Source organism: Orbicella faveolata, unplaced genomic scaffold, assembly GCF_042242905.1.
Source record: "Orbicella faveolata isolate gen_17 unplaced genomic scaffold, um_ofav_v1 contig_14, whole genome shotgun sequence".
NCBI classification, from domain to species: Eukaryota; Metazoa; Cnidaria; class Anthozoa; order Scleractinia; family Merulinidae; genus Orbicella; species Orbicella faveolata.
Window position 1 is genome coordinate 8,419,090 of NW_028301541.1, and position 27,979 is coordinate 8,447,068.

The 27,979-nt window shown below is 40.9% G+C and overlaps 1 protein-coding gene and 1 long non-coding RNA gene across 3 annotated transcripts; one reads left to right on the forward strand and one right to left on the reverse strand.

Moving 5' to 3' along the window:
* Nucleotides 1-159: 159 nt before the first annotated feature.
* Nucleotides 160-27,962, forward strand: LOC110045336 (DNA excision repair protein ERCC-6-like 2). 2 transcript variants are annotated; one of them, XM_089286458.1, is made up of 26 exons: nucleotides 160-564; nucleotides 2,710-2,768; nucleotides 4,233-4,356; nucleotides 4,828-4,919; nucleotides 5,418-5,472; nucleotides 6,003-6,079; nucleotides 6,185-6,235; nucleotides 7,173-7,412; nucleotides 9,383-9,486; nucleotides 10,395-10,523; nucleotides 11,912-12,004; nucleotides 12,725-12,931; nucleotides 13,615-13,727; nucleotides 14,382-14,560; nucleotides 15,069-15,152; nucleotides 16,102-16,250; nucleotides 17,133-17,258; nucleotides 17,537-17,719; nucleotides 18,690-18,931; nucleotides 20,479-20,578; nucleotides 21,072-21,317; nucleotides 22,140-22,990; nucleotides 23,445-23,542; nucleotides 24,186-24,334; nucleotides 25,045-25,163; nucleotides 25,547-27,962. In XM_089286458.1, exons 1-26 carry the CDS (start codon nucleotides 461-463, stop codon nucleotides 26,481-26,483), a joined length of 4,911 nt encoding a protein of 1,636 aa, XP_089142584.1. In that variant the 5' UTR covers nucleotides 160-460; the 3' UTR covers nucleotides 26,484-27,962. The 2 variants fall into 2 exon arrangements, with proteins under 2 accessions (XP_089142584.1, XP_020606601.2); XM_020750942.2 differs by having other exon boundaries at nucleotides 6,003-6,073.
* Nucleotides 4,998-9,241, reverse strand: LOC149113804 (uncharacterized). The gene is made up of 4 exons (XR_016206350.1): nucleotides 8,571-9,241; nucleotides 8,405-8,424; nucleotides 5,665-6,223; nucleotides 4,998-5,440 (listed from the first exon to the last, which is right to left on the reverse strand). It is a non-coding gene; the product is annotated as an uncharacterized LOC149113804 (long non-coding RNA).
* Nucleotides 27,963-27,979: the final 17 nt, after the last annotated feature.

Consider the following 27,979-nt stretch of genomic DNA (forward strand, 5'->3'; position numbering starts at 1 on the left):
ATCCGCCATCGCATCAGTGGAGCCTTACAAACGTTACCTTTCTCTCCACTCGCTACAGCAAAAGAAATTTGAATTTTGGTTCTAGATTACTGCGCCAAACCTGTGGCGTTTTCATGTCTCTCAAGGCATTGTGGTATAGATAAGCGCTGTAATGTAACTGGACAGCGTCAAACCGCGCGAAAACTGAGACACAAACAAATATGGCCGCTTAGTTGGCCCTTCAAACGAGCCAAGTAAAATTTTCCCACTACATCCCAGCTTTAAACTGAAGCGTGGCATTTTGATGAAAAGCCATTTAAAATCGGGGTGCCTTCTATCGTGACCTACAGAGTTTTCCAATGCTTCGAGACTCAGATCGATAGAGTGACCGACTTCTTATTAGCAGCTAACATAATGACACATGTATCTATCTGAGAATTTTTTGCCAAGCCGAGAAAAGTTGGATTGAAAGCAAGGGGAAATGGATTGCGATGGATCTACTACGGACGACGATTCGACAGAAGACGAAGAAGATACGAAAACAGCTGATGATAATACAAACAACTGGAGCTCTAAAATGAGATGGTAAGTTAACCTAAGTTGTGCTAAATGATGTTTTCAACTCGTATTGAATTTTAATTCATTGAAAGTATGTGATGGAAAAAGAAACCCGTTCATTTATAAAAATTAAGCTTATTCATTTCATTGTGCATTTCACTGTGGGTCCCGTTGTATTCAGAGCCATCATATATCTTTGAGTATTTTAATTTTTTTTTGAAATGCAGGGGCGGATTTAAGAGTTTTTTATAGGGAAACGGGGGAGGTCCAAACTTTGGTTCAGAAACACTGTGGAAGCCTTTTTGGTGGAAAATAACTTCTTTAACCACAGTCACAGTTGTATGTTATAATTGTAATTTAACATCAGTTTCACTGGCTCTTAAGGTCTACATGAATTCTGCTCATAAAGGTGCACCATTTGCCAGGGTGCATTCTGCAAGACTTCCACACCAAAAAAATGCCAAGGCTTTTTAAATTCCTCGCCAACAATTGTGGCTTCACTGCTCACTGTTAAAAGCTTAGCCACGAAAAAAGGAAAAAACCCTCTGGTACCCAGGGTACTAAGCGCCTGGCAAGCGGCCATTGGGAAACGTTGGACTCAAACGGATCATATACATGTAAGATACCCGTTATTCAGTATGGGATGAAATGGTGATGAAAGGAAGTTAAGAAGCCGTAGTTATCACACCAAGCCGCCTTACACAGTTAAGCATTTATACACTAGCACCAACAAATATAAATGAGCACACTGCTGTATGCCAAAAACTTCAATCCCATGCCTGTATGCTGCAAAATTTTAAGGTCATGCCGAAAATCTTCAGCATATTCCATACTGAATGCACCCTGGACCATTTGAATATTCTCCTAAGCCATCCTGATATGTCTAGATTCTTCACAAGCCAGAGAATTAACACTTAGCTTTGGCAGAACTAACAGGGAGTGTATACCATTATAAGCAAAAGATGTATGTTTGGATATTTATCCTCATCAGCATAATTTACACACTCAATAAGATTTCCCAGTAGTGGTAAAGCTGGTGTGCACTGTTTCCCTTTTACCAAGGAAGAGATTGCGCAGTAGAGGAGGGTGTAGGCAGATCCTGTTGTAAATATTTTTGCTTTTCTGCTAAATTATTTTGATGATTGTCATGCTTTACAATTGTAAATGGAACCAAGGCAAAATTTCGACTCCAGCTCTGTTATTGTCACTGAATCTTAAATTCGTTTCTACCAGTAAATGATCTATAAAAGGTATGACAACATTAACGTAATAATGCATTTCCAGGTTTACCCTACACTGTAGGTGTACATACAATGTTCCTACAGGGTTGTAGCTAAGAAAATACTCTTCTGGCTAAGATTTTAATTGAGCCAGTCACCATTTTTGGTGAGAGACTTGGAACAAAGTTTTGGTCCCCAACCTTTCGCAACACACCTTGAACCCAAAAACTGCTCATTGGCCTTTACAGAGTGATCTTCCGTCAAAATCCAGCTGGTGATATCTTCTTTATCAGCCGGCGAATTTCGCCAGCAGTCAGCACTTAGCAACATCCCTATTCCTGTGTGTCTGCCTCTCAGTGATTCCTGGCATTGAGACTGTAGCGAAAATCTTTTCAGCCAGTCAGTCTAGAGGTGTCTTCAAACCATTCATGGCATTCCTCTTCTGTGTTTGACCTCACCATGGTAACAGCTTCGATATTGTAGTCAAACATCTAATAAGTTTGGAAAACATCTTGATAATTCATCTGAAGCTTGGCTGCAATGGTTTTGAGTGTTTCTAGGCAATTCTTGATGATCAAAAGTGTTAAAATGACCAGCCGAAAGAACAAGGTTAATGGCCAAGTTGTCATCAGACCATTAGAAGACACTCCAAACAATTACATCGATTTCTTGAATTTACCTTGAGGTTAGGCTAGTGGCAAAGTTCAAGGCAAATTTTGTTTAAAAAACGACAACCACAAAACCAGTTTCACAGTGATAAGTGATACCAATTCATACATTCAATGTCAAACAAATAGTACAAAAAAGAAAGATTTGATAGAGAGTGTCCAAATCCCCCAGACGCTCCCCCTGGATCCGCCACTGAAATGTTTTAATATAGATCTTTGATCATCATTTTTTTAATGATTAATGTCCATAGTCTGTTCTTCTACATGTATCTTTGTCACAATAGTCCAAACAATCTCAAGCTTGAAGAGAAACGCAATGAAGCAAGACGTTCAGACTCAGAAGGTGAAGTATCATGAAAAAGGACATGATAATTGTATCTAGTTCAAGTTATGCACCTATCATTGTCAAGCATAAGGAGGAGGGGGGGGGGGGGTGGATCCCTACCCCAAGGACAACATGATCGGTAAAGTGTCAAAATTTTCCACCCTGGGGTAAAGGAAAACTCATAAATATGTCAACATGCAGAGAATTGTCAGGTTCGGAACGCAAAAACATGTACAAAGTGAACGCTTTTTCCCTTCAATTATACGCACAAGTATAGACAAACTATGAATGGTCTGTATAAAAGGATGAAGGAAAAAATAGATTCACTCACCTGCCCATGATTTTTTTCCCAAAATGATTTCTATCAGGGCCTCACAGCTCCCAGTGACTTCTATTTACAAGATGTAGATGGCTCATCACCAGACTCTCGGTCTTCGAAGATGGCAACAGTGTCAAATTCCCTACCCAGGGGACATCACGTGTAATCGAAATCCCTACTCATTGGACTGACTTCACAATCAAATTCCCATGGGTAGCCCCCCTTCTCCTCTCTGGCTGGATATTGAAAGGCGTAAATTATATGCATCAAAGAGTTTTACAGTAAATTGAAGAAGTCACAGTGCCCTGATAATAAAATGTGCTGGACTCTGGGTTTTGAGCATTCCATGTTTGGCCCTGGCAGGTCAAGGATGTTGTTTGCGTTCTTGGGTAATATACTTCACTCTCAAAGTGCTTCTTTTTAGCCAGGTGTATAAATTAAAACGGTAAGGGAAATTTGGATGCTGGATGTAATCCTGCAGTCAGATGGACTACTTTACTTAGTATAACAAAGTTAAGGTACACTGTAGTCCCAAGAAATAACTCATTTTCACATCACTCTCTAATGATGTAGACTAATATATGTAGAAAGTATTTCTATTTTTATGTTGATAAAATAGTAATTGAAAATTGACATAAATTATATTTTAACTAATTAATGCATTTATAGTGGAACTCCTTGTTACGTCACCTTGTTATTACGGCCATCTTTTTTTGTCCGAGTGAACACTCATACATTTTCTTACAAAAAAAAAAAAAAAAAACCATTGATGTGGCCACCTTGTTAACAAGGCCAGCAGCCACATTCTGAAATCCCAACCTGTATAATCCTTATTTTACCCTGTTTCTACAGCCACTCAAACCAGCTACAATGTATATAAACACATTCAACTTTCTATTGTTAATATTTTACATATAATCACATGCTAATTCAAGTTTCAATTTGTATTTAATTATACCTGCATTCCAGATGCTCATTAAAGAACAGTTGTCTAGACCAGTCATGAGGTTTGACCCTACCCCATTAATGCGGCCACCCTGTTAATATGGCCAAATTTTTCTGGCCTGTTGGTGACCATATTAACATGGTTCCACTGTAGGTAAGATGTGCTCTTACAATTAAAAGTCTCTGACAATCTGTTTCTTGTGTTTAATTATGTCAAGTGTGGCACAAGGGGCACAGTTGTCTGGCTCCATACAGCGGAGATAATGAGTATTATGAAGCTATAATCAACTCTATCCATGATACCTCCAATGGACACAGAGAAGCTGTTGTCACCTTCATTGGGTAAGGTTAACGTAAAGAAAACTAATCCAAGTAGGGTGGAATCATGTATATGGCAAATGGACCCAGTTAGGTTCAGGACTGTCATTAAGTTTCCAGTTACCTGTAGCCTCGTTCTCCACACCTGTAACAAACTTGTTACTAAAGTGGTTGAATTCTATCAACAACAGGCAATTTCACCCGTAGCTTGATTGTAGGATGCTTGATCAGCATTCAGAAAGGTCATACTGTTACATGTAGATTAGACTCACAATGAAAGATTAACTTTGAATTTTTTAGAAAATACACTATCTTGTGTTCTCAGCAATCCATTGTTTTTAGAGATGATTGAATATTATATATATACAGTGGACATGGCCTTGGTTCATATATTCATTTAAGTTTAATGTATTCTTTTGCTGTATGATATTCTCTGTATTATGCAAAATAAAATGGTGGTTGTTTTTTTGTTGGTTTGTTTTATTTTACTTAAAGCTATGAATCTGAAGGAAGTGAAGTAGTTCCCGTTACGGCACTGAGAAAAACCACAACTGAACATCAAAAGAACTCAACGAAGAAAAATAGTGGTGAGTTTGTGGTCTTGCCCACAAGTGGCTTGGCTTGAATTATAATTATTTGATTTGATTTTTTTTCTTTCTTTAACCTTTGTTTTTATTTTTGCTTTCTCTCTTCTGATTTACTTTTTTTGTGGGGTGGGGGAGTGGTGAAGACAGTTAAGAATAGTTTAAACTGTCTGAAGTGAGACAACAATAAACCAGGAGTGCTTTTATCTGATTGAATATGTAATTTCAACAGAATTATTCCAATCAGTAGATCAAACTAGTGATGCATGTAGCTTTCAATCAGAAACTAAGAAAAATGGTTTCAAAATGTCTTACACTGTACAAAATGTGCTTGACACAATTCCTGTTTACTGGCTGGCAGTAATAGCACTTGAATGAATTCTTTAATTTATTTTAAATAATAAAGGAAAACATAAAACTGTCAAGGATAAACTATTTTACTATGGTCATGGTGAACTGCATCATTTTATTAACTCCTGTATGTTCCTCCTTCAACAACAGAAAACAGTTTCTTCTTTTCTCATCTGAAAGGGAATGAAGCAGAAGAGATCATGAGGTTGGTATAATTGAAGAGGTTTGTTCAAAACCATGCTAAGTGACGATTTTGTGTGAAATTGTTTTTCCCCTCAAAAGTGCCTGAATTTTTGCACGTGGTTTTCAATTTAATAGAAAAACATCAACAGGGCTGTATTTTTTTCCCGCTGGTTTGTTCTTCGTTTTCAAGAAATGATGTATACAAAAAACTCACACGTAACACGTCATGTTCTGATAGTCTTTCAACCTGAGCATATCAAATATCATTGATACCTGTGAATTCCAGGACATCTGTCAAAAAGAAAAAACTGGGAGGTAATTAATATAATTAAGATACAATACAACAATACAATACAACAATACAAAACAATACAATACAATACAATACAAGTTTATTGTATCGTGTGCTTAGCTATTCAAGTGTGACATTACGTAATGAAATGACACACCGGCTAAATTTACAGGCATTCCACATAAATGAAAAATAAATGGTGTCAAGTATGACCCTCCATACTTGTTATAACTGTTTGTGAATTATTTTGTCCAACACAGATTGAAATATGGTGAATATGATGAGGGAAGTGAAACTTGTCAAGATGAGGTGGATTCAGAGACGGAACATGGTAGGAGTAGGTTGATAAAAGAAAAAATTCGTTGGCACATAGAAAACTAAATGTTTTAGAACAACTTTTTCTTTCCTTTCTTGTTTATTCTGTGTTTTCTTTCTCAACTAGATGTCATCAGATCAGAGGTATCAATGTCTTCATCAAAAGCTAAAAAGAAAGGTATGGTACACGGTGTATTTATTGTATAGTTTTAATCAATATACATTCACAGTATTAGTTAAATCCAAATTATGTAGTAACATTATCTTAAGCCTGTGAACAAAACTTGAGTAAGACCATTCCCCTGATTTAGTATTGCAATCATGTAATTTAATAATGGTCAACAATATTAATAATCATTTTTAAGGTCATAATACTTCTAACTGATGATTATTTTATGGAGAAAGCCATACTATTCACAGATGTTTTTCAGGAGGAAGAGGGAAGGGGGTGGGTGGGGGGGGGGGGGGTCCAAAGTTGCTAATTTCATGTAATTTAAAATACAATGAGCAGCAGTGAGCTACATGTACATGTATGAAAGCAAAAACTGGCACTGCATTAAATACTGGCAGCTCTAAATAAAAAGATACATACTTATTTTGTGCAAAAAAATTGCACATTTGTCAGCATTTTTATTTTGAACTTTGACATCTTGGAAGTAATATATCAAACACGAAAGACCGTGTTTGACCACATTTCCAAACACTGAGAGGAGAGTTGGAAATACGTGCTGCGTAGTATTTTTGACAAGCTTTGAGGTGTTTGGAAATGTGGTCAAACACTGTCTTGAGTGTTTGACATATCTTCTCAATAGAAACTAAAGCTAACGAGAAAATGGAGAAATAAAATCGTAAAAAATCTATGCTAATTAAGATCAGATATCCAAACACCATCGTGGCCTTATGCTCCACTCACGAAGGAGCGAAGAGGATGAGTGAGTGAGTGATCCAAACACCGTCACAGTCATGATTTTCTTTGTCTAAACTGGATGAATTATTAATGAGTTTGAGAAGTGATAGTATCTGTATGGTTGTAACTGATCTCAGTTGTACATGTACACTTACTGAATACATGTGGGTTTTTTTTTTCTTTCTTTTTTTTTTAATCCTTGTAACAGGAAAATTAAATGTTTCTACCCAGCATAACAAGAGGCTACCCAAGAACAAGAACAAGAGGCTGCCTAAGATTAACAAGGAAAACCATTCCTCCATCACTGAGGAAGCGATGCTAAAATGTGGAGAAAATCCTCCTGAATCAACAAGCACATCAGCAAGGCCACAGAATATAACTTTTTCTGATGTGACTTGTAAGAAGAGTGATAGTGAAAATGAGTTTGATGATGAAATGATAGCAGATGGTAAGCTTTATGAATGAATTATAAAATAATTATAATTAATTAATTATTGCTAAAAGTAAAAGCAATAATAATACTATATAATTACTAAAAGCAATAATTATTATTGCTTTTAGTAACAAAGTTAATTATCACAGAAGATTTTCAGGAGAGCCATCAAATTAAAAGTCAATATCAAAATACAATATTTACTAGGCAACACATGACAAAGTTAATCATTGACTTTGTTATTTGCATGTATTCAGTTAAATTTGCCATCAATATTGTGAAAGAGGCATTTAGTGACTGATCTGTGAGACATGGTGATGAAGTTAATTTTCATGTGCAATCAAAACTTGAATCCACCCCAGACCGATAGTTAGACTGTGAGCAGTCTCTCTTTAGCTCGAAAATCCGTGGGAAAGAACCCCGGGGGCAGAGGGGGGGGGGGGGGTACTCCCAGAAAAGTTGGGTGTGGATGTTTGGCCCACTTCCCAAACCCTTACCCTACTTCTGACTAAAATCTGCGATTTTTGCTACCCTATTTTTGACCCAGCAGAAATTCCATACCCTATTTATGGCCATTGCAGCTGGCACAGTTGCCCTAAACATAAGTTATGAAGTACTTTTGTTGACGGTCTTATTGATAGCGATGGAAAAGTAGCTTCTCCTAAGAAACATACCCGATTCAAGGGTAAAGTACCAAAACCATACCCTATTTAAGACCAAAATGGCCAAAATCGATACCCTATTTATGATCAAAACGGCTGAAAAACCCTACCCTTTGGGGCCACACATACCTATATAGCCCATATCAGGGAGTACTCCCCCCCCCCCCCCCGGTGGGAAAGAACATAGGGAAGAATGCAAAACAACATTATGAGCCTGACAGCCTCGCAGTCTAACCGATACTCAGTCTGCCTCGCTTTTTAGGATTAAGTAAAATTAACTTGACACCAGTGTAACTACATAGATTAAACGAACCACTGTAATTATGGCTGGTAGACTTTACTAACCTCAAACGGAAGCCGTAAAACTGAAATAAATGCAAAAATTACACTAATGACTTGATGCGAATGTTTGTCGAACGACGCTACATAAAACACATGAACGTAAAATTCGAAATAAACTTTAGTACAGTAACTTACTAAGCTTAGGACATAAAAATATACACTTTGTTACCTTGTCCAGCCTTAGGACTGCGAAAGGGACAAAAAAAAGGCACGCTAAAACGAGCGTAAATCCACGGAAACCTGAGTCAAAATCTTACGACCACGCTGGTAAAAACACACTGGTCACGTGACCGAAAATGGCGCGAAACGTAACCGCGCACGGACTGAGCTGGCTACAGTCACAACCAGTAACAACTGATTCCCTTATAGTCAAGGATTTCTTTTATTTTTTATTTGTCTCGCTCACATCACTTGCATATTAGCATCACTGACTTATTATACTATTACTAACTACATGTATAATCGTAATAATAACAAAATTGTCGATCGCGATTGGTTCTCTGCTCGCCTATTTGTCATGTAATCTGCGTGTGATCACATGGGTGTCTAATTGCAGGTATCTATATTACATTTTTTGTTATTGGATACCTATAATTGGATAACTACACCATTCCCACGTCAATTGCCGGCGTTTTAATGGCTTCCGTCTTACTGTTTCCCACAGATGTGTGTAACTGGATCTCGTGTTGTACAATTCAGAGAGTAATGATGCTCGTAATTTTAAATTGGCCTCGTGTTGTACTCTCGTCCGATGTTGAAATTACTGGCATGATTCCTTCTGAATTGTACTTCGCTCAGTACAAACGCTGTCACTTATTATTATAATACCCCACATGTTGAAGTTGAAAGTGTACTCTGTATCTACTGTAAGTACAGCATAAACACATTTTATTTTCTATGCTCACTCTGTAGTGACAGTTAATGTGATTGTCAATGATCTCACCTCCAGTTTGGTTGGCATTCTTAAAATTTTCGTTGCAGGTTTTGATGACCAAGATATGGAAAGGCCATCCTTTACACAGCCTGCCATACATCCTTCAGTACCTTTGCTCCTGTCCAAACCTGGAGTTGAGCCAGTTATCCAGGTCAGCAGTATAACTAAGCGTGTACACTGTATGTCAACAGCTCGTCAGTCATAACTCGTCGGCTAAACATTTTCAGCTAAATGGATTCAACCAGCTTTTGTTGCAATGTAAAATTCTGAAAATTCACCTAGTCTTCCCCTTCTTTCTCCAAACCCGTGCTACGCAAATACAATTTCAAGTTTCTAATGTTTAGAATCCTCTGAGGATAGCATCTCTCTCCAAATTTACTAGCAAGATACGTGGAACCACACTGGTCACATGGTTAGTGCGCTCACCTCCGCATCGAGTGGTCCAGGTTCAAGCCCGGCCTGGGGAAACTGAGTTGTGTTCTTGGTCAAGACATTTAACTCTCACAGTGTCTCTCTCCACCCAGCGAGTACAGATGGGTACCGCCGAATTTAATGCTGGGGGTAACCCTGCGATGGGCTAGCGTCCCATCCAGAGGGGAGTTGAAATATTCCTAGCTGCTTCATGCTACAGAAACCGGGATAAACTCTGGCCTGATGGGCCACTTGGCTCGTATGCGGACTTTACTCTTTTTGTTAGCAAGATGCTGTAACTTCCTTTGATTTTCAACTCTTTACTTATGCTTTCAGCCTGTCTTATGTCATTACAGAATGTCCAGTCTTTCAGCTTGGATGTTCATTTGTATAGCTTCTTTTATTTAGACTTCAATGTTTCATATCGTTTGTTTTTAAGAACTTTCCAACACGCTACTCTTGTAAAGAGCCACTCATACTCTACAATGTCAGATGTAAAATCGTTTCCAATTTCAAACCCAACCATTATAAAATACAAATTCATTAACATAGTTTTCAGCTGCGCTCTATAGAAAGCCACCAAAAAAGTCTTTTGAACGAAAATACGCCCTTGAAAAGGCTTATTTATTTCCGGAATTTTACTTTTAGGTTCCAGCCACCATCAACCGTTATCTACGGGACTACCAGCGAGATGGCGTACGCTTCTTGTACCAACACTATTTTGAAAACACAGGTGCAATCCTGGGAGATGATATGGGCCTGGGTAAGACAGTTCAGGTGAGGTATTTCGCATAATGTATCAATATTAATCTTTCATTTTCTGAGGCTGCCAAGTTTTGCCAAGATATTGGGAAGAGATGCATAAACAGTACCACATGACAGAACTGCTCAATAGCTTTCATTTGAATGGTCACACACCACACACTAGGGTTTTATCCACAGACTTAAAAGTTAGAACCACCTTGTACAGCATAATAAGAAGCACCACATGAAAATACTGCTCAATAGCTTTCATTTGAATGGTCACACACTAGGGTTTTATTCACAGACTTAAAAGTTAGAACCACCTTGTACAGCATAATAAACAGTACCACATGAAATTACTACTCAGTAGCTTTCATTTGAATGGTCACACACTAGGGTTTCATCCACAGACTTAGAAGTTAACACCACCTTGCACAGCATAATAAGCAGCACCACGTGAAAGTACTGCTCAATAGCTTCCATTTGATGGTCACACACTAGGGTTTCATCCACAGACTTAAAAGTTAGAACCACCTTGTACAGCATAATGAACAGTACCACATGAAATTACTGCTCAATAGCTTTCATTTGAATGGTCGCTCCGCAACCTTCAAGAAAGGAAAGGCTTTAACTGTTTTGCATTTGCACTAGAAAACACTGATGAGGTGTGGCTCTCAGTCTCCGGCCGAACATGTGTGAAGAAAACTATACTAGTCTTGCAAGCTGTAGCTTTTTATTTCCTTTCAAATGGTCACTGTATTCTGTGCACAAGGCTCGCACAACATAGTACCGCGGTTCTCAGTCAATACCCTGTCCCTCCTAATGGTCTTCTCCTACCTTTCTTCCCCATTATCCTGCCCCTGACCCAATTAATTGTTTCCCAACTGGTGTCTTGTTTAATCCCAGTAATTGAGGGGTCAGTCCCAGGCCGCGTCCACACTACGCCGGCCGGAAAAATTTGGAAACGGCCTTTTCACTCTGAAAACGCATTAAATGTTTTCCGTCCAGACTACGCCGAAGGAATTTAAAAACGCAACAATCACTGGTCATTTTGGATTTGTGTTTGAGGAAAATCGGTCAGGGAAATCACATGATTATCGTGACGCCATCGTTTTCGAAAAGCTCCGTTTTCAAAATATTTCCGTCTACACTAAAACGCAAAGCAGGTGTTTTCAAATTCCTTCGGTTTGAAGAGCGTTTTCGTGACGGATTAGTGTGGACGGTAGGCCTAACCGTAGAAATAAAGCTGCGTTTTCAAGTTTCAGATGGTACCCTGGACCTGAACCTTTCCTCCTTTCCAGTTATTCTTCGCCTTCAAGATCTTTCCTCGTGCAGCATTTTCTCTCCTTTTTCTTTCAGAGTGACAGGCCAAGTGAACATTTTTGTACCGAACTAGATAAAATAAATTCTGCTTCTTTTAGGTAATTTCTTTTATTGCTGCCATTTTGGGGAAGACTGGAACGAAGGGAGACTTATTTTGCAAATTTATGGATGGCAAGGCGACAGGAAAGCAAGTAAGCTACATATGTTTTATTTTAATTAGAGGATAAGTCACGTCCTGGTTTTTTTGAGTGATGATCAATCCTGATTTAGGACTTAAAAAGAGTGTTCACAGTTAACTTCACTACAAAATGAGGATGGACTTTTATATTTAACAAGTTTTGCATCGATAGAATTATTGCACACAGTCCCTCTTATTCTTGAAACGACAAGACATATGGCTTGTTGACCAAGCATGAGGTCAAGATGGCTAATTATTGGCCAAGTTCATTTTTTTTGCTCGCTTATGAACCGAGACGGAGTCGACGTCCATAAATAGGCAAAAAAATAACGAGGCCAACATCCAGCCATCTTGACCGAACAAGCTTGGTCAATAAAGGATTTATTATATGGAGGAGGAACTCTATTTTCTTGCGGGACATAACGGGCAATCGCGAGCGGGAAAGAGAGCACCGTCTTGCCCGCTCGGGTAGCCAATCACAGCACAGGATTCGGTTCATCTTGCCCCCCTCACGGAGCAAGCCATATAATAAGAAGCGATATTGCTGCTCAAAAGTTTTGATGTGTTTTTGACCATTTTGCTACAGGTGATTCACGGTATGTGGTACGTTGTCCGAAATTTATCCAAAAAGCTTATGGAGATCATCTTCAAATAATTAACTACTCGTACATCTACAGTATAAGAGCTCTCTATTCTCTGACGCCCCAACATTTTTTTTTATCTCTTTTCCAAGCAAGGAAAGGCTAGCCATGATAAAGGTGCCTTCTTGATTGTAAGTCCAGGTTCGGTGATGTACAACTGGAGGGAAGAGCTTGAGACGTGGGGACATTTTAAGACGGGGCTCTTTCATGGCAACGCCAGGGAGGCCACTCTGGAACGGGCCTCGAGAGGGCGGCTGGATGTTGCTTTGACCACTTACGAGACGATGAGAAATCATTTGGTAGGTTCGCTGTCTGATTCCTTTGAAGTATTCTTGGCCCGATACATGAAGCCAGTTATTGCGATGTAAGAGGGTGAAGCCATGAAAACACCAATTGAAAAAGATTATAATAAGCCAACAAGAGACTTAGAGCAGCGTCCCGGCACACTACGCCAGATAAATTTGAAAACGCAGCTTTATTTCTACGGTTAGGCCTACCGTCCACACTAATCCGTCTCGAAAACGGAGCTTTTCAAAAACGCTCTTCAAATCGGAGGAATTTGAAAACACCGGCTCTTCGTTTTCGCGTGGAAAAAAAACGTTTTGAAAACGGAGCTTTACAAAAACGATGACGTCACGATAATCACGTGATTTCCCTGCCCGAGGTTTCCTCAAACACAAATCCAAAATGACCGTTGATTGGTGCGTTTTTAAATTCCTCCGGCGTAATGTGGACGGGGCCTAGGATTGGGGTTAAAATGGGAAAGAATGACACGCTCGGATAACGTGAGAATGTTTAATGGTCAAGTGGTTTGCTTGGAGACCAAATGTTGAACTTTTCCAATGTAAACTTAAACTGCCCCTGTACAAGTTGCTTGATTGGCTAGTCCTGAAAACTTGCATAGCGCTTATGATGACAATACTTATGACGATATACGATACTTAGCCACAGTGTTCTTGAAACTCTTTTTGGTTTCCTTCAGAATGATTTAAACCAAATCAAATGGCTGGCTGTGATCATGGATGAAGTTCATCGCCTTAAAGATCCTAAAGCTCAAGTAACTGTTGCTGCTAAAGCTCTTGATGTAAAGAGACGGTGAGCACGGATTACCTTTATAGTGGTTATGTCACGCATCTTTGTCACGCTTGCTAACGCTATTTTAGGTGATTTTTCACGCTAAGTCACGCTTTTGCTCTTGTCGATTCCATGTGCACATTCCTAGCTTTGTAACAGCAATCATTTTCTTTGTGGAAATGACGCTGTTTCTCAGGCTTCATTCCGTGGACAATGTATCGTATACTGCGATTGGCAAACTACAAACAAGGTCCCGTCCACACTAAGTCGGAGGAATTTGAAAACGGAGTTTTCACTCTGAAAACGCATCAAATGTTTTCCGTCCACACTACGCCGGAGGAATTTAAAAACGCAACAATCACCGGTTATTTTGAATTTTTGTTTGAGGAAAACTCGAGCAGGGAAATCACGTGATTATCGCGACGTCATCGTTTTCGAAAAGCTCCGTTTTCAAAACGTGTTTTGTCCACACGAAAATGAAAAAGCCGTCGTTTTCAAATTCCCCCGGTTTGGAGAGCCTTTTCGAAAAGCTCTGTTTTCTTCACGGTTTAGTGTGGACAGTAAGCTTAACCGTAGAAATAAAGCTGCGTTTTAAAATTTCTCAGGTATAGTGTTGATGTTGCCTAAGCAATTCTTGCTCTTGTCCTAAACTAAGTCCTGTTAATTCTGTTTTAGATATGGCCTTACAGGGACCCCACTTCAGAACAAATTGGAAGAGTTCTGGTGTGTTTTGGACTGGGCAAACCCAGGGAGTCTGGGACCGTCTAAAACGTTCAACAGGGAGTTTGGTAAACCAATCAGGAAAGGGCAGCCTTATAACGCGACTAAGAGAGAGCTGGCTGTGGGCAGGAAAAGTAAGTGAATTATAGTCTGACCTGCCGTTAAACAAATTTAGATACTGTAGGGGACGTATTGACCCGGGGAATGGTGGCAAGGGAGCCAGTATTTTAAGCGGCCCCAAAAGGTGAATCGGGCTATCCGAGTGTTTCACCCCGGCTCAGGTGGTCTGGCCAGAGTTCCTTGTCTTGTTTCCTTGGTTGAAAGAGTTTCCCTTACAGCCTTGGGTTGTTTACCGTTTGCCAACAACAACAACTGCAACGACAACAACAACAACAACAACAAGCTTTGAAAGATTTTGCAGAGATTTTGCACAATCAGCCGACCAGTTTAAAGGCGTGGCCCTTTATTATTTACGTTACCACCAAAAACTGCGCGAAAAACTCTCTGTGATGAAAATGGTAACGAATCTGAGCGGTGTTCTGGGACTGAAATGGGGAAAGAGGGAGAGTTTTGGTGGTGCTGCGAATCTTCCCAAAAGATTTCCGGAACGTTTCTGAGACATGGTAAATTTCTTGCTTTCAGAATCCAAAGATCTTCAAGATATGATTGGAAGATGTTTTTTACGAAGGACCAAGGACCTGATTGCTGATCAGATGCCGAAGAAAGGTAAGACTAGTTTTCACAAAAGTCTTAGTGTTTTTTTTTCTTAATTTCACTTGCTGTATCAAACCTGATGTTAGATGGTCTTGTTTGACTTACAAGACCGGTCTGTTTTGACTTACCGGTTCTTTTTTTTCCATTATCACCTCCTTAGTCAAAGTGCGCCTATAACCTGAAAAGGCTTCAGACCTAACTCTTAAAAAGAAATACATCTCTTGGGAGCTTGGAAGATCTTTACAATATTTGGATTTAAATTGTGTAGTCTATCCCAGACAATGTGTTTCAAAATGTCTTATTTCTTCTGCGTCCACTTCCGCAAGCCTTGTTTTTTTGTTTTGTTTTTTTTAGCCACATATCTCTGTAGTCCCCAATAAAGTTACGAACTATACATGCTTTCCCATTTTTCCCGTTAGGGAGCAACATTTTCTCGTCACTAATGGAAAGCTGGTGTATTGTTTTTGTGGGGAATCAATTTCTTTGGACAAAATTATCCTAGAGACGGTTTCCGAACCCTTTACTTTCGGCAGTATACAAGAAATTTCGGTGCGAAGACACATTTTTCCACAAACACTCTTTCAATGTTGCATCCATATAAGCATACCACTGAATATATAAGCAAGAGAGCCTCTCAGCAGGCGGGGGGTGGGGGCTTGTGAAATGCCAAAAAAAATTCATGCTTGCCCAAGTATTTAAATAAATCAACCGAGCGACATCCTCGCCTACCTTATTACAGTCCGCCGTTCTTTCCACCATTGCAGCCTGCATTATTATCTGAGCTGATTACCCGAGCCCGCAAGTGGCCCCGCGAGTAGGGTAAGGGATGCACTGAAAGCTGCACAGTGCGTTTTTCGGCGCTGAAAGAAGCCTCTCTTTGTCTTGTTTGCCTTTGCGTACCTGGCGTCTCCATTCTGGTTTGTCTTGTTGTGAATTTTACCTGTTTAACTGGTTTTTCCAGATGAGCTGGTGGTGTTCTGTCCACTGACGGCATTCCAGGAAGATGTGTACCAGACTCTTCTACAGAACCCGGATGTGGAAATGATCCGAAAGAAGAACTTCCCTTGTGACTGCGGCAGCGGGGAGGACAGGGGCAAGTGTTGTTACACGGTAGGGTTGGATTCATTCATTGAAACTCGCTCGTCGATTGGACGAAAACGCACCATGTGATGGTTACGATCTGACCCACGGACTCTGATTAGTAGATAGGGGGCCATGAGTGTGCTAATTTGTCAAATGGCGGCGTGAGGTGAACTTCTTATCAAGGCCCTAGTTTCTTCTGTTTTCTGACAGACAAATTCGAGGGGTGGTGTATGGTGAATGCGAGAAGGCGAGACTAGCGTTTTTCTTTGCGAGCCCGGGAGATTGCGAGACGAGACGGAGACTTCAAATTGTTTTATACGAGCGAGAGAAGTTCAGACTTTAAGACGTTCAGACGTCATTCATAGACACAAACAAACAAATCAGCGCCTTGAGACTTTCTTAGCGTTGTAAAAAATCGAGACTCGGTGACAGTTTTGTGAAAAAATCGAGACTGCGAGAAACACATAAACGCGAAAAAACTAGACTGCAAAACCCATGAAATTCGACGAAAAGTTTGCGAGATCCATGTGTTTTGAATAACCGTTCGTCACTCTTAATTCCCCTCCTCCACAGAGGCTTTCGAACAGTAGGAGTCTCATCCTTAGAGATAATGCATAAATGAAAATATGTACCGAGGGTTTTTTCGCTTGCTTATTTTGGCCGCCGTGATGGCCTTTTTGCTTCAGTTGTAGAAAGAAGAAGGAAATTATCTGGGACCAGGGTAAAAGAGACCGAGGTATTGTGAGGGTAGAGAGTCTTGCCCAAGAAAACCTTAACAGGACTCCATTCCATGCTTCTCGATTTGGAGTCCAGTGAGCCCGCTAGCTATTAGGCGCCGTGCCTCCTTCCATCTTTAGTTGAAGATTCAGCGTCATTCCTTTACATTTCTGTTTGTTGTTGTGTAAACAGCTTAGCTCAGAAGGTGAGCCCATCAAGACTGTAACCATGAGGTTCTTTCAGCTGTTGTTGAAAGTAGCCAATCACGCCGCGTTATTGGCACCTACCGTGAAACAATCAGCCGATCAACAAGAAAAGGTAAGTCATATCAGTCTTCCAAAGGTATGTTACATTAGGGACTGGTCAAAAAGTATAAGGGCGGGGGGCGGTGAGCTGGAGCATTTTGAAATGTGGTAGATAGAAAGCACGTGACCCACACCTTCCATTTGGTACAAAACTGAGTGACCCACCCCTCAATGAAGGTTGAAAATCACATGACCCTCTATAAGGCAAGACATTTTTGGTTGCATAATCCAACAAAATCACATTTTGTGTTTGAATTTGTGGCGCAATTTACCTTTTATTTTCGTCCCCAGGCCAAGGAACTTTGTTTGCGAGTGTTTGCCAGGTACCCCGAGTTTTCAGGCGGTGCAGAAATGTCGTCGTTTGAACTGCTCTCTGACCCGAAGTACTGCGGCAAGATGAAAGTGATGGAAAAGCTGTTGAGAGTCTTTAAAGAGGAACACAGCAAATTACTTGTCTTTTCACGATCAACACAGGTTCGTTCGATGCAATTCACCTCGTACAATCACTTTGTAGGATTTTTGTGAAATTGAAAGCAATGCTTGTGGGCTTATATCTCGCAAGAAAGCGTGTTTAAAGGAGCTCAGTCACGCTATTTTGAGTTATTTTGGCCACGTACAAAATAACCTTTAAATTGAAGGAAACCTGGAAATAATAGTTTACTAAGATAGAAAAACAACAAAGAGATGATAATAATTCATAAAGGAACACGAATAGTTAAGGATGGAGAAGATAAACACGGATTACAAACGATGAACTTGAAAAATTTAGGCTAAACTTTTCAGGCCATCAACATGCGCAAACCTTGACGTAGCTCCTTTAAGTAGTCTGGGAAGTAATGGGAAGTTCTTATAAAGTGGAGGTCCCGGATTTGTAGCCCTTCGTCCTCAGAAACCTTAGTTGAATTTGTTCTCGGTAGTATAAGATTTATCCGTCAGCCACTCTTCCTGAAAAAAAAAACCTGTGATGGACTAGCATCCTATCCAGGCAGACTAACGATACTCTTAGTCGCTTAATGCTTTGGAAACCGGGATAAACTCGTCGTCTCGCTTAGGGATATATATCAAGGATTCTGGTCTCACTTAGGGTGCACTCGAAGAGATTATAATAAAAGAACGCTCTTATTTCCTTTTTTAGGCTCGATTTTAGCCGGTCTCTCTACAGTTCGGTCTACTAGCGCGGGCTCCTTTTCTGAACGGGGGCTGGTAATCAAGCCTGTTCCAGTTCGTTTTAAGTGGTATCTTTTAGGGGTTAAAATAAGGCTCGAGCCACGCCTAGATTGGCCTCCTTTAGGGCTTTTATTAAAACCTTCTGACGATCATCCCCGACCTTTTCATATGGGGGTCCTCCCTCGAGAGAGGATCATGGTAACGACATCTAGCGACAGATATCCACCTGCCCTTGGTCCCTTAAACTAGAATGACTCATTTTTCTTCCTATTTCCAGCTTCTCAATATCTTAGAAGAGTTCGTGATCAGCAGAGGACTGGTGTACAGTCATTTGGATGGAGGCACGAAGCCTGCGGACAGAACACGTTTAGTGCATGAGTTTAATATCGACCCCAGTATCTCCTTGTGTTTGATCTCCACTAAGGCGGGAAGCCTGGGACTGAACTTCACTGGGGCCAATGTTGTGATAATATTTGACCCGAGCTGGAATCCATCGAGCGATCTACAAGCTCAAGACAGGTAAGTAGAATCATTCTGTGCGAGTTTTGGTTCATAACATTCTTTATTTTGTATACCAAACCACTTTCTTGTGGACTTTCTAGAGTGAGGTTTCATTTGCCAATATAAAATGCAACATTTTCGTACGAACATTTTACAGTTAGTCAGTGTCCACACTACGCCGGAGAAATTTGAAAACGCAGCTTTATTTCTACGGTTAGGCCTACCGTCCACACTAGTCCGGCACGAAAACGCTCTTCAAACCGGAGAAATCTGAAAACGCAGCTTTATTTCTACGGTTAGGCCTACCGTCCACACTAATCCGGCACGAAAACGCTCTTCAAACCGGAGAAATCTGAAAACGCAGCTTTATTTCTACGGTTAGGCCTACCGTCCACACTAATCCGGCACGAAAACGCTCTTCAAACCGGAGAAATTTGAAAACGCAGCTTTATTTCTACGGTTAGGCCTACCGTCCACACTAATCCGGCACGAAAACGCTCTTCAAACCGGAGAAATTTGAAAACGCAGCTTTATTTCTACGGTTAGGCCTACCGTCCACACTAATCCGGCACGAAAACGCTCTTCAAACTGGAGAAATTTGAAAACGCAGCTTTATTTCTACGGTTAGGCCTACCGTCCACACTAATCCGGCACGAAAACGCTCTTCAAACCGGAGAAATTTGAAAACGCAGCTTTATTTCTACGGTTAGGCCTACCGTCCACACTAATCCAGCACGAAAACGGAGCTTTTCGAAAACACTCTTCAAACCGGAGTAATTTGAAAACGCCGGCTTTGCGTTTTCGTGTGGACGGAAAACAGTTTGAAAACGGAGCTTTTCGAAAATGATGACGTCACGATAATCGTGTGATTTCCCTGAGCGAGTTTTCCACAAACACAAATACAAAATGACCGGTGACTGATGCGTTTTTAAATTCCTCCGGCGTAGTGTGGACGGAGCCTTAGACTAAGAGGAACAAGGCGCAGCCCATTTGGTTGTTCACTCTCAGAAAACAAGCGCAAGTTTTTTCAACTGCTTTTACAGTAAAAACAACACAACTTTAAGGTAAAACTCAACATCTGAATAACTTGCCCTTTCAGAGTAGAAGCGCACTTGTTCGTGTCATATCAGCGAATAGCGAGACAACAATGAAAGGACCAATCAGGACTACGGATTTCTTATAGAACATTCTGAGTGTCTTCTAAAACATCATGTTAGAATGACAGTCTAGTCGCAGCTAGGATGGCACATAAGGCGCTATTGCTGTAGACAGTGCTTTGTCCAACTTTTGCCAACTTGTCACAAATTTGTTGTGCTGTTGCGGTACAATTTGCTTGAAAGTTTGCTTGTAGCCACTGGGAAGGGGAAGAAAATTATGTCAGGGTTTTAAGCGTCTGAGATTTTGAAGTTGGCTTTTGAAAAAGTGGTCAAAATGTTAACCGGAAAATTTATCTTGTCACGATAGGTTCTCTTTTTCCTCCGCCCACTTGTTTCCTGCAAGATTACTTTTCTTTATTCAAAAGACAATTTTTAACAGACATTTCTCTCTTCTTTGCATTTTTCCAGAGCATACCGAATTGGACAGCGACGAGATGTAAGGGTGTATCGATTGATATCTTCAGGAACAATTGAAGAAATGATGTACCTGAGACAAGTTTACAAGCAGGTAAGTCTGCTGAGAAAGCCTAATGCCACAAAAATGAGTGACTATTCATGCTCACTCAAATCTCTTCCGGTAGCAAGCGGGGGAGATTTGTAACCATTCACAAGCGCGAGAAAACATGCAATCAGCGGCATGCGCGGGAATACTTGAAACCAGTGTCAATCTCAGGAAAACATGTAACCGGTGCCGGTGAAAGGCGGGAAAGTCGCGGGGCTCTATGCAGGCGCTCTTAGTTGTGTTAGCGCGCCCAAATTTCTTCCGTTCGCGAAATGAAATCTCGGGGGAAAAAGTGACCTTAAGCAAGCGCGGGAAAAAATGTAACCAATGTCATTCAGAAAACATGTACCCCGCGCCGGCGGAACACGGGAAGGTGGCGAAAGCTGTACAAATCGTTGTTGATGGTGTAGTTTTTTTGCGCGCGAGTTGTTAACCAATTGTAGCATAAAGGGAACATAAGTTGCGTTCGACGATTTTTTTATTTGCTTGTTTCTCGCAGCAACTGGCTAACATTGCCGTTGGGGGCACAAACGAGAGACGCTATTTCACTGGTGTTGAAGGGGAAAAAGACAGGAAAGGTGAACTGTTCGGCCTGGAGAATCTGTTTTCTTACCGCGCGGAAGGTGCTAGTCTGTCCAAAGACATCGTGAAGAGAACGGAGAAACTAGAGGCTGGATATGAAGTGGCAAAATATGAAATTGTACACGAAAAGAAAGAGGAAAATGGCTTAGAGAACCAGGAAAAGGTGAGTGATTTTACAATAAAGCGAGTTATACAGTTTCTATGCCATACTTTTTTGCGATTATTTTACTACTTAGTTTTCCACACCAGCAACTCGCCAACTAAAATACTCATGCACAAGTGCATGGTAGTAGTCCTCGAGCCTTTTTTTCCTCTCATGTATTATGTTGCATTTTAGTTGAAATATGAGCGAAAATTGCACGGTAAAGTAGAGTTTAGAGCTTAGTTGCACATGCTATACATGTTTATGAAAACATGAAATTTTATTTATCTTTTTATTTTTAAGTTGAAAACTTGGGTTACTTTCGACCCGGTTTTGCCAGACCTTGCGTGCACTTGCATTGACTTGAGACGACTTGCACTCGTTTGGTCGGGATCATGCACGCAAGTCGACGCAAGTTTTTCACCGTTTGGCCACCCAACCCAAGTCAACGCAAGTTGAGTAGCGTCCATTCCTTGTTTAATCAACCTATTAACCAATGAAATACAGGATATGTCTGCCTCGAAATGGATTTTTTTTTTCGTGACTTGCGTGTAATAGAGACTGCATTTGGCCACCCAACGCAGTCTCTACCCAAGTTCAACTTGCGGTTACTTGCGCGGAGTCTGTTTGGCCAGGGCTGACGGTTAATTGTTCTATCGAGAAATTGACGAATGGCAGACTTGTTATCAGCTATCTGTACGGTAATGGCTACGCTTAATATTTCACCAAAGGTATACTTACCATGTCCCGTAGACTTTGTAGTCTGTGGCTCTAAATGATAACACTTGGATCATATTTTCAAGAAAATCGATTTGTGAATGTAAACAATGATTCCTTTTTTAGGTGAGCGAAGGCACCGTGAATTCAAACTTAGAGGAAGACCCGTATAACCTTGAAGAAATTGCATCACAGTTGATCGACGATGATGAACCAAGGAAACAAACTCAAGGTACATCAGGTTCGCAAAAGACGCAGACTTACGAGCTGGATTTGAAAGATGAATCACCTGAGAGGAAACAGATTGCAAATCACACCAGCTCTCCTAGAGAAAGGACAGATAGCAACAAAGATGCGCGCGAGGAGATGGAGAGCAAAGGAGCCAATGACGACGACGACAATATTTTATATGAGCTTGGCAACAGTGAGTTGTGTTTAAGTGATGACGGCGATTCTATTGAAAAGGAAATATCTAGCATCAAATTCTTCTCTGTAGATGCCGAATGCATGGATTCGCCGATGACATCTGTTGCGAGAAAGTGCGTGTCTTTTAAATTATCACCCAACTCGGACGAAGAAGAACGCGACTCTAACAAGCTCACGAATAACTTTACAAGACTCAAGGAAAAACCAAGTGCTTCGTTCATGAGCAGTTCGGGATCTTTCTCGGAAGAAAGCTGCGATGTGATCCCTCCTACGTCGAGTTTAAATGGTGCAGTTAAGTCGAGAATAGCGAGAAAGGTTTACGTTGAAGATTCTGATGGCCAAAGTGCATCCAGTGAAAAGGAAGATCAAAGTTTTGACTTGAGTAATTCATCTGAGAAGTCATCGTCAAGTGAAGACGACTCCGACGAGGGTTTGTTCTCTAGACGAAAACAATCGCAGCCAGTCTTCAGAAAAAGAAAGAAGCCTGTGACCATTCCATTTTCAGAGGCAAGAGCGGCCGCCTTCAAAGCAGGACAACGCCGTTTTCGAAGGTAGTAATTATTGATCGTTTGGGATGGCCGAAAAAATATATTTTGCTTGGCATTGTGATGTAAGAACCTGGGGTACTAAGTTTTAAGTGGAGTGAAGCAATTACCCTTTTGTTCCTTCGCGTTTACTCGGGTCTAGAACCTATAGAGTTGGAGATTTCAATTTTTCTTGGCCCTGGAGCCCGTTTCTCGAAAGCCCCGGAAACCTTTCGGGCCCATAAAGCCATTGTTAGTTCATCTGTATCTAAAAACGGATACGCCTGAAACTTCTTGTATGAAGGGAACCTCTGTTCATATTAAGAATATGTGAATAAAACAGCTCTGTAATCATAAGGTTCGAGATTTTGCTATGGCTTTCCGGGTGCGAAAACTTTTCGGGACCTTCGAAAAACGGGCTCCTGGATTGCGAGGTCAACATGTGTATGGCTGTGATTACCTTGCTATTCTATCTTCATAGATTTCCTGGAAAGAAAACTCAAGACATCGACGTGAAGAGTAAATCTGTAACAGCAGCGAAACGATCAAGAAAAGAAACGACGGTTGAAGAAATCTTCGGTGAGTCGTTCATTAAATGATCGCCGATAATTAATTTCCAGCACGGTCACCAGGTGGTATGGGAGGCGCGGTGGCGTCATGGCTTGTGTGCTGGACTCCAGATCCGGACACTCTCACAGTGCCTCTCAACACCCAAGTGTATAAGTGGGTACCGGCAAATTTAATGCTGGCGGGTAACCCTGCGATGGACTAGCAATCCACGTCTCACTTGTCTCACATGAGAATCATATGTCTAAACCCATCCAGGATGCTAGTCCATGCGAATACATACTTTACTTTCCCACTGTCACCAAGTGGTGTCAAACATGGCCTCAACCGCAGTGTGGAACGTCTTGGCCCGATAGAAACAAATCTTTTCTATCTACCAACGTGTAGGTCAAGTGAAAGTCTCTTCAAACCTAGGTGGCTCAGTAGGCCGATACTCTCTACGATTTCCATAACATACGCCCTCCCACCCTGGCGAGATAGGATTTTAGTACATCACAGGTTAGCCCGGCTTTTTTTCAGGTTTCCGTAACAGATCTCCAGTACTATTTAAATTCCTGGGTAGGCAGAGAGGAACTATCGGTGATTGTCTTACCGGGTATATTTGTTGTTGTTGTTTTAAGCGCTTCGTAATCATATTTTCTCTTTTCTTTTGCAGAATCTTGCGGAGTTCATTACACGCATGCCAATCGACATATCGTTGGACCAAGCGAGGCGGAGAATCACATGTCTAAACAGGCGCTGCAAGATGTGTTTGAGCTCAGACAATTTTCACAGCAGCCTGCGAACTGTTTTCCCGCTCTGGAGGTATTCTACGTTTTGTTAACGATTTAGAACTGGTTGTACGTTTGCGTTAGTTTAACCTTTGCGAGCTTTCCAGTTGATTAGGAAAAAAAAACACCTACTTTCTGAGAGTAATCAGAAAACAGTCGGGGCAAAAAGCAAAGCAAACCGTGCCTTCACTCCAGTTACATGTTTTCCTGTGCTTCGCACCGGTCACATGATTTCCCGCGCTCGGCTCCGGTCACATGATTTACCGCGGTTGGCTCCAGTTACAGAATTTCTCGCGCTTGGCTGCGGTTTCAGGTTTTCCCGCGCTTGGCTTTGGTTACAGGATTTCCCGCGCTTGGCACTGGTTACATGTTTTCCCGTGCTTGGCACTGGTTACAGGATTTCCCACACTTGGCACTGGTTACATGTGTTCCCGCGCTTGGCACTGGTTACATGTTTTCCCGCGCTTGGCGCTGGTTACATGTTTTCCCGTGCTTGGCACTGGTTACAGGTTTTCCCGTGGTTGGCACTGGTTACATGTTTTCCCGCGCTTGGCTCCGGTTACATGGCTTCGTGCGTTCGCCACTGATTTCACAATTTTGTTTGGAGTTCTTCCTATTACCCCCTTCTATTGCCTACCCTCCTATTGCCTATTACCTCCTTCACGTCTAGCAGGCTGTTTCGTTGTCTTTTCTTTCCAACTCGCACCTGTATTTCACTGTTTTCTTGTTATACATTCTTTGCAGACAAGCGATGAAAGTGATGACCTTGGCGAAAGTGCTCAGGATAAGAAACCGGAAGTCACTCGACGCACAGATCAACCGGAAGCTGGTAGCAGTCGTGTTGATAAGCCGCCACTACGCAGGTACGAACTTTTTCTTATGTCACTCAAGGACATAAGCTCTCTCCCATCCAACTTTTCCATATTGTCGCAGAACATCCTACTATAAACAAAAATATGCAATATACAAAATTTGCAAGTAAAGTGAAGATAAAAAAAATTTAATCAAGATTTTTTTTCTTACAAAATATCCCTCATCAAATTGATAACGAACTTCTTCCCAGCTGCTTATATAACCCCTCTCGGCCAAGGTATACGTTGCCTGGTTGTAAGTCCATCTAAAACTCCCTCTGAAGTTGTATCACCGGCATTTTACGGTATGTCTTTTCTCACTCCGATTTCCTTCACAATTATTAACTAAATACCTTTTTTTCTTCGTGTCTTCATGTTTCTCGGTTCCTTTTCAGCTCGGCTAAAACCAGTAATGGCGTCACGGTGGAGAGACTTGGCAACAGCGCCATATTCATTGGTTCAACTCCTCGAGGAATCCGTCGACAACATTTTCGGGAGATGTCGGATGCGCTCGGATTTAGCTCGGAAATAGATCTTGCTAAAGCTGTCGTCAACGGCAACGAAAGCGATAGGCGGGAAATGTTAAAGCGTTATTACGTCGACAAAAATCCGGTTTTGTCCGGCTTGTCCAGTTTTTCCGACAAGCCTTCAGGCGAAAACATGAACGAGAAACAGGTTGTTGGAAATGAAAAGACTTCTTTGGAGAGAAAGCGAAGAGACTACAGCTCCGAAACAGCTAAGAAATCCAAAAGAAATATGCCGAAGCGCAAATCAAAGACAAAGTCGTATGGTAGAGATCAGTGTTGTGAGCAAAGTCTCGAGAGACATGAAATGAAGGACCTTGTTAGCGAAAGAAATTCTCGAAGTAAAAAGCCCCGTTGTAGGGCGACCGCTTTGGAAGGCAAGCACAAGGTTCAACGCGAGAGTTTTGAAGATGATTCTGCAATGAAAGAAGAGAAAGTTAATTCTGAAGTTAAAAGAAACTGCGGGTTAGAAGAGGCAGGAACCAGTCACTTCCATCAAACAAATCAATTGGAACAAAACGATGTTAAAACTAAGTCAAAAACATCGAAAGCTAACGAAGACTCTGTCGCTGAAACTCAAGGGTGTTGTCTTGAAAGCACTTCTGAGCTTTCGGTTTCAATTTTCGACGAATTTTTGTTGAGTGATCCCTCAAGGCGCAGCGCAGAAATTGAGAATAGCGGCAGAAGAGTGAACAAGTGGAAACAACGTAATTCTCAAAAGGAAGGCAAACAGCTGGATAAGACGAAAGAGAAAGAAACTATACAAGGGAAGAAAAATCCCACGTCTGTGTTAGATGAATTTATTTAGGACACACTCATTTGTTAGCTTGCTGAAGTAAGCTGCAACAAGTCCCGCATTCACACTAACTAAATATATTTAGTTCAACAAATCTTTAGACATTGCCGAAGAGCCTTAATAAACTGGAGGCATGAATTTTACAAGCAAGTTTTACAAAAAGCTCTCATTTGAAGTTCAAGTACCTCACAAAGGATCTTTTTAAGCACAAAATTACCTTTTACCATATTTAAAGTTTGCAGTGAAAGTTGTGCGAGGTTAATCAATTTTGCTATACCTCCCAACTCAAATACGTTTTCCTATTGGAGGAGAACGTGTCACGTGTCGTGGGTCAAAACACACTAACTCCCTGAGGCGAACAAAACTCACTAACTCCCTAGGGAAACAACAGCATGAACTTTCGCCTCGCACGTGATCAGGTCGTGCTCCTTGAAACCGCGGCAAATTTGTGAGCCAGCTGGCTTCAAGCAAACGATTTCTTCGCAGTTTTTTCTATTTTTGAGTTGGAAGGTTTAACAAAACACTTAATGACTGGTCCCGCGGGAAACAGTGAGTTTTGTTTCCCGTTTGACCTCAATGTTCCCCTCGGCTTCGCCTTGGGAAACATTGAGGGTCTCGGGGAAACAAAACTCACTGTTTCCCTTGAGGCCAGTCATTAAGTGCTTAGTAGTGTCAATAGTGAAACTGCGTGTATAGGAGAATCTTTGCTGAAATCATTGGTTACATTTTTTCTCGTTAATATACGATTTTGCGCAGAGAAGGCATTACGCTAGACACCAATTGAATAAAAAGATTTAAAGAGCTAGTAAGACTTAGTAATCAGTGAGTTTTTGGCTCTTTGGGTTTAATATTCTAGGAGAACTGGCTTTCAAAAACTGAAAAATCTCTGGGTGGCAAAAGCCTTAATGAGCTCATACATTCTTTGTAAAATTTTGAGTTTTTAAGCCCGTATCGCTCAAAAAGTATTCAATACATCAAGCTCAAATTCCTTAGGACAGTTGATCGTGCTGTGCCCTTTCAATATTGGGAACAAATGTTTTAGTAGCTCCATCAGAAACTGTATCGCTTATGCTAATGAAGCAAATATTGTTAACAAAGATTCTCCTGTTGGTCTGGATATTTTATACAGAAAGCGTGTGTATTTTAAGTATTTTTATGTCCAGCTTTTGAAATGATCCAGTGGTCTCAGAATTCGAAAGTTGCTGCAATTCCGAGATCTCATAAGCTCTCTCGAATTGGACTAAACTTCTTTAACTTTGAAGTCATTAACTTCTTTAAATTAAGTAATTGATGGCCAAGAATTGATGCTAAGCTGTTTTGGCAAAACTGAAAATCTGATTAGCTTCCCTTCTGTCTATCAGGTAAACCCACTCAATTTAATTGGTTACAGAAGTGCCAATTAACTGTCGATAGATGGCATCGATAGCTGACCTCAACTTCGGCGTTTTCATGATTCAGAAGTTTCTCAGTAATTAAAAATATTTAAAAATATCCTTTATTTTGTTAGT